The sequence below is a fragment of the Thrips palmi genome, unplaced genomic scaffold (genome assembly GCF_012932325.1).
Source record: "Thrips palmi isolate BJ-2018 unplaced genomic scaffold, TpBJ-2018v1 HiC_scaffold_5, whole genome shotgun sequence".
NCBI lineage: Eukaryota > Metazoa > Arthropoda > Insecta > Thysanoptera > Thripidae > Thrips > Thrips palmi.
The window spans coordinates 7,874,883-7,887,736 of record NW_023144632.1 but is presented as its reverse complement, the minus strand read 5'-3'; the positions used below and the strand labels follow the sequence as shown (position 1 = coordinate 7,887,736).

The window sequence follows — 12,854 nt, the reverse complement described above, 5'->3', positions numbered from 1 at the left end:
ATTTTTGTGTCTATGTAGGCTTTTTAAAAAGCTGAATTCAGCTTGTGTCACTTGGTTGGGAGGCCGTTTACCGATAAATTCTCATCAATATCAGTTTGAAACAGTTAAAATGTATCCATTCATTTGTACATTGAAAAAAAAAACGTTGAATATTATGTTTTTGTATTGTCAGTATGACGGAATAACATTCATAAATTTTGACTCAAATCTGACATAATGCACACCTAAGTTCACGCAAACCGTTTATAAAAATAATTTTTAGCAAAAAATATTTTTCCTTTAAAAAACAAAACGTTTTCTGTGGGTTGTTTTCTAAAATTTATTTTTGACGCTTTTTTAGAACCCTTGTCGGCAGGCGGTACCATGGCCGGCCACGCATGCGGCTCCTCCGAGTCGAGGTCTGTTTGAGGAATACAGGGCTCGGCCCCTTGACGGCTTCCCGGTGGTTCCCGGTCCCGGACCCTTGCCGCGGCCCAAGATGTGCGCAAGGCCTCCATTTCCATATCGGTGTGAGGTAGGGCCCGGCTCCCCGGGCCGGCGGGGCGGGGCCTCGCCACGGGCCAATTGGTGCTCCCGCCAGCCCCGGCAGCCCGGCAGCTCGGGTCAAGGGCGGGTGCCACGCAGCAGCCCGCATCACGCAGCCAGTGGGCAAGGCGGGCTCCACTGGGCAGGCTCACTGTAGTGTGAAGGGCGGCGCCATCGCCAGAGGACACGCAGGTGTAGTGAAGACGCCCCGGGGCGTCCGTCGTGATCCAGATCCTGTCGGCCTGGCGGCCGGGCCGCAGAGTGAGGGACCGAAATGAAGGGGAGGCAGCGGCACTGCAGCGGGACAATATGCGTCGAACTGGAACGTTTCGGCGGTGCCCTCGGCGGTGCCCTGCTCTCCTTTTTCCGGGCCGCCCCTTTGCGACCGCCGCGTCGCCGGGCCCGTCTTTGCCCCGCTTTAATCTCATTAGCAAAGAAAGGCCCGGGAAACGGACGGGCGAGGTTCATCAGCATCCCCCTGGCGGGCCCTGCCAAGCCCTGCCGGGACCCGGTGGAGGGAGGCCCGTGCAAGCGGAGAAAGTCAACTTGGCCAATGTTTAATGTGGCGAAGATATCGCCGGGCTGGCCTTTGGGCTGGCTGGCCCTTGGGCTGGCCCTCGCGCTGGCCCTCGCACTGGCCCTAGGGCAGGCCGACCGTGGAGGTCGTTCGTGTGAAAGTGCGCTGTGCGCCCCACGAGTCCTGGCGGCAGGTCCCTGCAGGTCCCTGCGCGCCCTGTGCGCTGCCTCGCCTTGGCCTCGCCTTGGCCTCGCCCCTCGCCCTCGCCGGCAACCCCAAATGATGTGTCTCTCCCGGCGGCGACCCGGACCGAGGCAGCAGCTGCCACCTCACCTGGCTTGCCTGGCTTGCCGGTGGCCGTGTGGATCAGGGCGGCCCCGTCGAAGGGATCCCGTCCTAAGGAGACCCCTAAAGACGCAAAGAAACGGGGCCACGGCAAACAGGAGAAACAGGGGACGCCGCCCGTAAACAGCAGGAATTGTCAGCCGGGCCGGCCGCCTGGGAGGGCTGCTACTCTGGAATCAGTGGGGCGTCGGGGACGCGCAGTGGGTCAGAGGCCAGGGCCAGGCGGACGCGACTTTGGACACGGCTCGACCTCTAGAGCCCTCAAATTGGACTCAAACGGAACGCGATGGTGCCAATGCATTCTTCGCTTAGGATAGTCCACTAGTACGAGTTCGACTCTAGTCCCGTTTGAACCGGGAGCTCCACACAGTGTTGTGTCCGCCTGCTGCTGCGACCGCGGACCGCCGGGACGGGGCTCACGCTGCCGTGATCCCTCTGCGGCCGTCTCCCTTTCCGGCTTGTGTTCGCGGCTGCTCAAATTTTGCGAGATGAGGCGGCGGAGCGCGCGCCGTGCGCAGTCGGGAGAAATGAGGGCTTAGCGCAGCTGCATGCAATAAAGTGGCGGATTGCAATCTACAGCCGGATAACCCCCTTTTTCCTCGTCATGCACTGCAAAACAAAATCCATTTAGTTTAGCACAGAAAATGTTTGGATACGGAAAAAGTACGGGATCTCCACAGTCCCCGTCAGGACGTCAGGATCTTCTGTAATCCGTCACGGTAATTCTGAAGGGAAGCTCCGCTTCTGACGGCTCAGGTAAATTATTGACCACACACCATGAACCTTTCTCGACTGTCTCGCTCGACTACGGCACGTGGCCACGATTTCCTCGTTGTGGCCAGCCGCAAGAGGTATGCTTTCAAGGTATGCGCCGGTGAATTTTGTGTGTGTGTGTGTGTGTGAAGGAACAAGTTTTGCGCTGTGCGGTCTCCGCCTTGTTCTCCCTTTATCTGGCTGCTTATTAACATTCCGCGATAGCGCTGTGCTGCTCGCGCTCGGCCGCGGCGGTCGAGGTGAGAATGAAGCTGGCGGTCCAGGTCGGGCCGCGGGGCTGCGGGGCCTCGGCGGTGGGGCCGCACGGGGACGCCCCCTGCAGCCGCTCGCGGCCCGCCGCCTTTTTTCCTTCCACCTCGGCTCGGAAACGTGAGCCAGGCCGCCAGGCCCAACCCGCGCGGAAGTTTCGGTATTTCCGCTGAGTTCTGCGCGTCTTGCGCGGTTTCGTGGAAAACGATCGACTGCCGGGGCCCGGCACCGTATTGAGGCGACTCCCTTCCCGCCCCGCGTTGCCCGCGTTTCCTCGTGGCGTGGCGGCGGCAGTGGACAACCCGGTCGCCGTCACACTGTATGCCGAGGGTTTTGCTGGCCGGCCCGGGTCGCGTTGGAGGCGGCGGGCGACGGGACGGAGCCGTGTCCGCGTGCAGGCCTCCCGGACGCAGCCCGGACCCGGAAGCCGTTTGAGCGCGGCTCGGCGCGGCACGGCGGCCACGGTGAGGTTTTGCGCGGACGGCCCTGTGACGCCTCCGTGCAAGTGAAGCCGGTTTTTGCGGGCCGGGCGTGCACTGCGACCGGCGGGCTGGAGGGAAAGGCCCTTGTTGACAAGCACCCGGCTCAGCCTCCATGCCGCCTCTGGCCCCGGACGACCTGCGCAGCGGAGCGCGGCCGGGCTTTGCGGCGCGAGTCACCGCGACTCGCGCTGCAGCAAAGTGCCGTGCCATCCTCGCCGTTTGAGTCGAGGCCGCGCCGTTCCGGTCGACGGGCGTCAAAGGCCTCGCCGCGGCATCGCTTCAGAGCAGCACGCGGTGCCGTGTTTTACCGCGCTGCCATGGACGCGGGGCTGGGCTGTGCGGGGACACTGCCGGCTTGTAGGTGTCGACGGCAGGAGGTTCTGTTACTAATGCGAGGGTCGGCTGCTGGGCGTGGCCTCCAGGCGTGGCGGCGCGCAGTGGACGCTGGGCCGGGCCGGGACGTGTGGGGACGCTCGGATTAGTTTTTGCCTAAATTAATGCCGGCGATGCATTGTTCTGTTTTTGCGGTGTGCGTGCGGCGTGCGTGGGAGTGGCGCGCCCAGATTTAAAGAACGCCGCCCTTTTTGCCTCATTCGCCGAATCTGGAGCGTAACACTAGAGCGACGCCTGGGCCACTTTTAAGCAAAAACGACGAAAAAGGAGAGGGTTTATCAACTTGATTAGTTTTGTTGCTGTTTCTCTTTTGGTCCCTTTTTGGAGCTGTTTCCAGCGCGGTGAGGTGAGGCTCGGGGAAAAAGGAAGAGACTGCCTTGATGGCCCGTCACGCCGGGAAGGTGGACACCGTGATGGCGATGGCCGGGACGTGGCGATTGCGTTTTTTGGGGTAATGACAACCATGATGAGCCGACGGGCCGGCGGCGCGATGGGGCGGCCGCTGCAGGCCGGCACCTAGGTCGCGGAACGGGCGAGAGAAACGTGCGGATGAGTCGATGACGTGCGCGGCACGGAGCTGCACGCCGGCCCCGGGTTCGACTCCCGGACCCCCCTCTCCGGAGAGGCGCGCTGCAAAACAACAAGGCGCGTGCAGCGGGCCGCGGGTGGAGGCCGGCGGAGGCAGGCTCCGACAAAACGGCGGTATTACCATAAAACGGCATCGCGGCAACTTTGGCCCTCATACGGCGGGGACACATTCTCCAGCCGGGCTCTCCGTGCCCTCCCTGCTCTCCCGGTTCCGGCTGCCGGAAACGACTTCAGGAATTAATTCTTGTTATGATAATAATGCGGCGTTCATGGACACTCTGAACGGGTGATGGGGCGGCCCGAAGGCCCGAAGGCCTGAAGGGCCAGCGAGCTGCCGTCCCTGCGCTCCGCCCGAACGACTCTCCCTCCCTATTTGTCTGGCGCTAACTTCTATCCTTGCGGGACGCGGCGGCTGCTTCTATTTTGCATACGGAGCAGTCGTAACGGAACAGGGCTTGCGGTGCCTTCGGGGCGGCCGGGGCGGCTGGGGCTTTTCGGTGTCGGGGTCGCGCAAGGTGCGGCAGCGCGGCAGCCGAGTGGAGTACTGCTCTTAGGCAAAAATTGTTTCCCTGCGCGCGGGGGCCTTTGGGGCCTTGGGGCCGTGGGGGCTCGAGGGCCATCCCGGGGCCGGGGTGCTGGACAGGGCGGCCCCCGGCTTGTTAGGCTGCTGTGTGTGGCCAGAGTGGACAGTGTGGTCGTTGGTGCAGCGGCCCCTTGTTCCAGTGTCGCGGACTGCCGCGCCACGCCGCGCCACGCGTCCGCGGGGCGCCGTTTGTTTAGATTAAAACTGCTGCCGACTTAGGCCCTTAATGTCGGACCTGTATGCCGCCGTCGACAAACTCTGCCCGTCCGCCTACTCTCCTCACACTTATGGCCGGCCCCGTTTTGTTTGCATTTTCGCTCCTTTTTTCGATGAGGGAAAAAAGTTTTGGTATAAAACACCGTAAATCTAGGGAGAGGGGGTGGGGGGCGAAAAGTGTTTTCCCGCAGGTAAACCAAACAAAAATGCTAATCACGCTGCGCTAGGCGTGGCACTAGTACCCGTTAAAAAGTTCGCCGGACCGCCCGTTTTTTGTTGTTGTTTTACCTCCATTTCGTCTCCCTTCCCTTGCTGCGCGCCGGGCCGCTCGGAAAACGACCTTAGATGAACGACTTTCGGCCTGAGCTGCCCGAGCCCCGGCGCCTATTTGACAATAAACGCGGTCGCGCACGTACACGACAAGCCGGGTAAACACGCATTCACTTGCGCCTGGCCCGCCTGGCCCGCCTTGGCCGCCCGGCTCGCGCACTTCCACGCCACCATTAACACGGCAAAGAAAGGCCGTTGGCGGAACCGGCGCCACCTCGCCTACCTCGCGAGATAACTTTTACGACGCGTGGCTCACGGACTTTCATAATTTGAGAAGTCGGCGCGGCCGCCTGCCCTCCCGGCCCCGCCCGCCCTCATCAACCTCGCTTTTTATACGGCCGCGTAACCGGTATGGCGGTGCACGTGAGCGAGGTGCAGCAGCCGCCGTCATGGACGTCATCCTGGAGTCGTCCTGGACGCATCCAGCGACGCGGCGGAATGCGACCGGCGACTCTCGCTCTCTTATTTCCCCCGCTGATTAGCGCGCCGCCGGGCTGACACACTTCCCAAGTGTCCCCGCGGGTCAGCGCCCCCACCCTCCACCCCCTCCCCCGCCACTAATTCAATGAAGTCAGGGCTGCCAATCAGCGAGAGTGGCGGCCCGGCCCGGCGTAATTACGTATGCAAACAAAAAGAAACAATCAATGGTTATGGTTCGAGGAGACACGGAGGCGTTCAACAAGCTGTCCCGGCCAGGGCTCCGTCCAGGGTCCGGCCCGGCATGATGGAAAATGGGGCCGAAAAAAAAAGGAAAGCCCTTTCCCGCTGATTCAACAATCTCGTTTCCGCCAACATTGGAGATATGCAACGTCTTTCATTTTCTTATCCTTTCGTCAGCGCCGCGTATTTGCCTGGCGATTTTTTTTCTTCCCTCTTTTTAAGGGAGCTGTCCCTTATTCGCGGGAGTATGGCTGGATCAGGAGACGGAGCGCCGCGGTGGGTGGGCGGCAATTGTTTGGCCAGTGCGCGGTGGCGGCGCTGCTGGCGGCGTTTGAATTTTTCTCCCCCTCCCCTTTTCTTGACTTTGGAGGTTGGCAGTCGTTGGGCGCGGCGTCGTGTGGCCGGGCCGCCGGCCGGGCGTCCGTGTGTGCGGGGCAAACAGGGACGGAATGTCGGTGGCCGGACCGCCCGGCCCCTTGGTCTGCCCTCGGCCTGGCCTCGGCCTGGCCGCGCCGGGCGCGTAAACTACCCTATTTCCATTTTAGGAGTATTGGGGAACGTGCCTAATCCAAGTCCAGTTGGGCCGTGTGGGCCGGGCAGGCCGAGCGCCTTGGGGCGGCCCGCTGCCCCTTGACACGCGCGCACACTCACACACACTCTCTCTCACACACACACACACACACACTAGCGCGCGCCGACAGGGCTGCATCGCGGGACGGCCTGCTCGCCACTGTAAGGGGCTATAGCGCCTGCTGGGTGGGCAGTGCGGCCGGCGGGTGTGAGCAGCGGGCCTGCCTACCCCGCCTCCGTCAGGGGCCATGGCGCCTGGTGGGTAGGCAGTGCCGCGGCGCAGCCCTGGCCGGCGGGACTGCATAGCCTCGCGGCGTCCGCCGTGTGCCATCCCGTAGCGACACCGTACGTGTGTTGACGAAAGGGGCGTCACCGCACTGCACTGCAGCAGCGCGTCCACCACGAGCCTATCCGGCCTCTGGACGTTGAAAATGGCAGTTCGCTGCGTTGACGGGGTCGCCGTCAGTGCTAAACTGTGACTGCGGCGGGCGGGCGGGGTGATGCCCATCAGCGCGGGCCGAAAGGAAATGCCGAATGCTTTAAGCGCGTCACTCTGCGCCGCGCCGCTCGGCGCTCCATTCGAACGGCGGAGCGGCCCAGTCGGAGTGCCGCCTCCGATTCGCAATAAAACGTTGCCGCTGCAGCCGGCGGGCTGTTGTCCCGGAATGAGTGGGGGGCCGGGGCGGCCGGGCCGGCGCCGTTGGAGTGGGCCTCGGCCTCGGGACGGGGGCTGCCTCCAGCCTGCAGCCCTGCATCCGAAGCCAGGACGGTGGTTGCCCCCGGAACGCGTTGTCCGTTGCTTCCCTCGCGCGTTCGCGTCGAGCCACATTCATCACATTCGTCGCGGACTCCCGCAGAGCACTGCGCGCGTCGCGCCTTCCTGCCCCGCAAGCCACGCGGGGTTTTTGATCGCGCTTGACAGTCGTTTGATCCCCGTCGCGTTTCCCCTCTCGCACGCATGCATCACGCAGTCCCCCCGAACAGCACGTATTTTGTCAACTGCGCGCGGAGGGGTGGGGGAGCGAGGGGAGTGGAGCTTGCGGTCGCGAGTGGAGGGGGGAGGGGCTTGATTCATGAAGTAGCCAGATTGTGACGAGAACATATTATCGCCTGCTCCCCCGCCTCGGAGAGCCTCATCCGCCCCCTCCCTCTTGCCAAGCGCCCCCCCCCCTTCTCAATCAAGCCTCAACCACCCTCAGCCGCGTTACACTGCGTTATGGAGCGAGCGTGGTGTGAGTGATTGCGTTCGTGATAAACTACCGCCCGTTAATTATTTATGCACGCGTTGTGCCGCCAGTGTACTCGCATGTGCATGTGTGTGCGTGTCAGTGCGTGTGTGTTTGTTTTGCATCTGTTGGTGTTCGTTTTAAAATGCATATGTGTGACTGAAACTGAAACTCGAATCCCGTATACATGGCCGCGCGGCGTTCGGTTCCATTGGGAAGTGGTCATGTAGTGCTGTAGGCGGTGGCTCGGTTGGGATATGGAGCTCCCCGCCACTGGCACGGCCCTGGCGGCCCTGGCGGCCCGACGGTCCCGGGGGACACATGTCATCGCTCACACGGGGCTCTTGAGGTGGCGTGCCGTGCCACGCCCTGCCACGCCACGCCGTGCCGCGCCGAGACGCCGTGGCGCCGCAAAGCACGGCCGGTCGTCCGGCGGCTCCTTCTTCGGGCGGCTCGCGGGGTAATCGCCGACAAACGATGATAGATGGCGCTGAGTTATTCGCAGGATGGTGATGGAACGCGTGTATCTGCGAATAACGTGGCCACGGCGATCATGTAGAGGAGGAGCATGGCCGCTATCGGGGTCAAGGATGGGCGGCCGGCCTCAGCCAGCCCGGGCCGGCCGTTGCGTCCCGACCACTCCCGGGGTGGCTCTAGCCCCAAATCACAATGGATGGCATGGCCCGCCCAGCCCGCCCAGCCGGGCCGGCCGCGCTGCCGTGGACTGCAGTACCATTCTTCCTCATGTAGTGTAGCGCACGGCGGATGCACGACTTATTTTGACACGCCTCGGAACACGGCGCGGGCCGCACTGCAGCGCTCCGGACATCCATTCGGCGTGGCGCCGCGTGGCGCCGCGTGGCGCGAGGTGCACTACACTGTTTGCACCGTGGCGCTCCTTGGAACTTTCCCTGCAGGCCGCTGTCAATTAGATGGGGGCGAGGCGGGTATGTGCGTGGCACAGCTGCGTGCTATCACGCGCACTCACACACACGCACACTCTCACGAACGCGCGCTCTCTCTCTCGCCGAGACATTCACACACACACGAAGGCATTTTCCGTATCGCGAGTTGTCGCTGGCGCGCGAGACAAACTTTAGTTGTGTGTGCGTGCTATTGCCCCTGTGCCGACACTGCCGACGGCGCGCGTCGAGCTGCTGGCTGCTTGCCTACATGTGTGCCGGAGCAGTGTCGGAGCAGGCTGGGACGAAATCCAACACTGGGAATTATTCTTGTTGCTTCTTTCCTTTATTTCTTTCCCTTCGTATTAGTATTGACTGGGAAGAGAAAAGAAAAGGGCGCGCGCGGGGGCGGCGGGGGTGTCGAATGGAAAAGAAATGGATCCCCGCCTCGTGTGCGAGTGTGTGAGTCGCGTGCATGTGCGTGTGAGGAGGGCGGAGTGTCTGAGTGCAGGAGGGGGCTGCTACGCGTGTTCTGTACTGCGGCCCAGGATATGCCGGCCCGGCAGTATAGGCTTGCCTTCCGAAACTAAACTTGTACCGCGTGCGCGTGCACACACATACACACACACACACACACACACACTCGACGGCCTTTATTATTTCATTTGTCGCGCCGTGCCTCCAGGGCCCTGGTTGGTCCCCCGGCGGTCGTACCGTCGCACCTCCGGCCCTGGGCCCGCCCCTGGCCGCGTCCTGGGCGGCTTGGCGCCGCCTCTGCCCGTGCTTCGGGCTTTCGTGTCGTCTGCTGGCGTGTCTTCTGCCTGGCGTCCCTGGCGTGCCTGGCGTGCCTGGCGTGCCTGGCCTGCCGTCTGCCCGCCGCCGCGTGGTGCGTTGTAGGGTTGTGGGGCGCGCGTTCGCCGCGCTCGCGCCGGATCGGCCTCGTGGCGTGCGGCCCCCGCGCGGTGCGGGTATCGGCCGTATCGGCGCTCGTGGCGTGATTCGGGGACTGCTGCAGCCGCGGGGCCTTCGCATGGGCCCGCGGGTCGCTGACCTGTTGACTGGCTTGGCAGCGCTTGGCAGCACTTGGCAGCGAGGCGCGTTGGTCGATACAGGGAAAGGTCAGCGAGCCCCAAGCCCAAAGCACCCCGGCCTGGTCCCTAGCCTCCCTCCTCGGCCGCCGCGGTCACCATTAAATAAGCAAGCGGACTTATTTTTCGAGTGGCCTGGTGGCCGCCACCGCCGGAGGCGTCTTTGGCAGCGCGCCCGCGCCGCGTGTCCCGAGGAGACGGCAGCCACGCCAGCCACGTCAGTCCTCCTCCCCAACGGTGTCCTCTTCGTCCTGCCCTGGCCGGCGGGCCCTTTCTTTCCAAAGGTCTCCTTCGGCGGATCATCTTATTTCCTGCCAGAAGTGATACCGTTGTAAGTGGTTGAGTCGACGTCCCCTCCCCTCCCCGCCCCGCCCCGCCTCCCCGTGGCCCTCCAGAGGGGGTGGATCCTTTCCCATCCGACCGGCATTGTCACAAAAAAAAAGGAACCGTCTGCTTGACTTTTTCGCGGGGCCGTTTTCATTTTTATCGTGCCCTCGGTGAGCACCTCGGCGAGCGTCTGCGAGGTAGACTCGCCCGCTGCGACGGCGTTGTGCCCGGTCCAATCACTGTGAGGCATCGAATGTGAAAAAGTGTTGTATTTGCCTCGGGGAAAAATAAATGTCGCATTCATTTGAACATTGTCTTGAGGAAATTCTTGCCACGGGTACTTTCCATGCTGTACGATGTTTCCTGCTTCCGAGTCACGTTGATGCAAATGGAACTCCAGTCGGGCGTGACACTCCACTTCCATATCCAAACGAGTGTGGCGCCACAGTCATTTAACAGCAGTGGCAGTGTTTTAGAAGCACGCCCTCGGCAGCGGCGTCTTGTTGTCGTTCCAGGCGGCGTTGCCTTGCCGTTGCCTTGGCGGTGCCTTGGCGGTGCCTTGGCGGTGCCTTGGCGGTGGCGGTGAAGTTGCTCAAGTTGGCGGTGTTTGTGTTGCAGCTACGACGTCCGCGGCAAGCACAGCGGCTCGCCCTCGCACTGGAAGAACCTGGACGTGGTGCAGCAGCGCGCCTACTTCCGCACCAGCACGGAGCCCGCCTCGCTGGCGCTGAGCGACGTGGAGGAGCGCGACTCGGGCCACTACCGCTGCCGCGTGGACTTCAAAGCCAGCCCCACGCGCAACACCAAAGTGCGACTCGTCGTTGTCGGTGAGTGGAAACCGTTCCAGATCGTTGCTTGTGAGGGTGGCGCGTGTGGGCCGCGCCCAGGCCGAGCGGCCCAGCGCCGCCCAGCGCGCGGCTCCGGGTGAAAAGTTGGCAAAAGTTTGTCTCGGTGGCCGACGTGCGGCCTGCGCCGCCGTGCCGTATGTTGCTGTGTATTTATTTATGCAGGGTGTCTGCCGGGTCGGGCGTGGCGGCCGCCTTGCAGCCCTTTAGATTTATGGAGCGTCGGCCCAAGGTAGAGATTATGATTCGCAGGGCAAAGCTCAGGGACAGCGCGGCGGTGTCGCGCGAGTTGCGCAGTGAGCTACCTGCATGCGCCAAGCTCCACCGCTCGGAAAAACTTTCCGTCCCCCGCTTGGGGCGACCCGAGGGCTGCCTCTGACAGTGCACGAGTGTGACGTCACGCTCGTTTGGATGAGAATCGAGTCACATCGGAGCGTATTTGACGCGGGCCTGAAGTGGACCATCAACCCGCTTAGAGACATCGTATCAGTCATGGCCATGTTATAGTGACACACTGTGAACTACTTTGCATTTTTTTGCGCAAAGTCTTGCACGGAATTGAGCACTGATATTTAAATGCACGAAAACGTGCGTTGTCGGGCTTGAATTGCATTCCACTTGTGTGCTCAATTTGGTGCCTGAGCTAAGCCACCAAAAAAAGAAAACTATAAAGTAATTTACTGTGGAGGTTTACTGTTAAAACGAGCGTACCCCGATATTCCTGGCATTCAAATTCGCTCACGGAAATAGCAATACGGGCAATACGCGCGGACGCTCTCGGCGGTGATTGGCTTACGCTGTCGGTGCATTAGCGCTGCCGCGATCTCGATCCCATCGAGTGGCGGTCGCGTGTCTGCATGTGCAATCTCGCGCATCGGGGCCGCGGGGGCCGCCGGGTTGTTTTGGGCCAAAAGGCTTTTCTTTGCCTGGTGGACGAGAGGGGGAGGGGGAGGGGGAGGAGCAAGGTGAAACCTGGGGGAGGGAAGCGATTTCTCTTACAACGGAGTACAGCTCTGCTGCCGCCCGGCCCCGCCTCGGACCGGCATCAAGTTATTTATGGGTTATACGTGGAAAACATAATGACTTTCCCGGGAAGTGTGCCTCGCCCTTTCTTTGCTGGCCGGCTTCACACTGCCTCTGCCGGCCCATCCTGGCGCATCAGCGCGCCCTGCTGCAGTGGCGGGCTACGCGGCCCGCAACCTGCAACAACAGCGCCTTGCCCGACATCCAGGCTCGGACTGGCCAGGGCAGACAAGCAGAAAAATCTGCCGGGGCCTTTCGCGTTTAGGACCAGTAACGTCACAAAGTTGGTGAAAGAAGCCTAGTATATATAAGACGAAAGTAGCCGTTTTCGCTGATTTTGGGCGGCCACTGCATCCGATCTAATTGCGGTCAACGGCCGCCCTCGACGCCCTAGTATTCTTAAGACCCTACTCTTTCATGCCCTGTATCGGGAAGACGTTGACCACAACAATTTTGGCTTTGACCGCAACGATTTTCCGACCAAGTTGGTCAAAAAGTGGTCGAATCTCGGAAGTTTGCTGATTTTGCTGACTTTGGGTGGCCACTGTGTCCAATCTAGTCGCCGTAAAAGGCCTCCCTCGACGTCCTAGTATTCTTAAGACCCTACTCTTTCATGCCCTGTATCGGGGAGACGTTGACCGCAACTATTTTGGCTTTGACCGCAACGATTTTCCGACTAAGTTGGTCAAAAAGTGGTCGAATCTCGGAAATTTGCTGATTTTGCTGACTTTGGGCGGCCACTGTGTCCAATCTAGTTGCCGTAAAAGGCTTCCCTCGACGCCCTAGTATTCTTAAGACCCTACTCTTTCATGCCCTGTATCGGGAAGGCTATTGACCGCAACTAATTTGGGAGCGGTAGCCTCACAAAGTTGGTCATGAAGGGGAAAAACATAATGATGATCGGGGGCCTTTTGCGGTCTTATCCGCTGGGGCCTTTTGGGGGCCAGTCCGAGCCTGCTGACATCCACTGGGCGCGACGGCTCCGTCAAGGCGAGGGTGTTGATGAATTTTATGTTATCCTGCCACAACGCGGCGTGACGTTTTCGCGTTCCGGTCTGTGAAAAACTCCGTACTGTGGTGCGGCAATTGTTCTGAAAATTTGATACGGAAAATGTACGGAACATCCTTCAAGAATATGTGAAAACTGGTGCGGAAAACCTGCACGGGACTTCCGAAGTCTGTGAAGTACGGTTGCTTTGTATACATTGACA

General features: G+C 61.2%; 1 protein-coding gene across 1 annotated transcript in view; it reads left to right on the top strand.

Annotated features, from left to right (window-relative positions):
* Positions 1-12,854, top strand: part of LOC117650827 (nephrin-like) — a 221,227-nt gene that overhangs the window by 137,031 nt on the left and 71,342 nt on the right. The window contains exon 5 of the mRNA XM_034394430.1: positions 10,394-10,602. Coding sequence (XP_034250321.1) covers positions 10,394-10,602 — 209 coding nt within the window. The remainder of the gene's footprint in view (positions 1-10,393; positions 10,603-12,854) is intronic.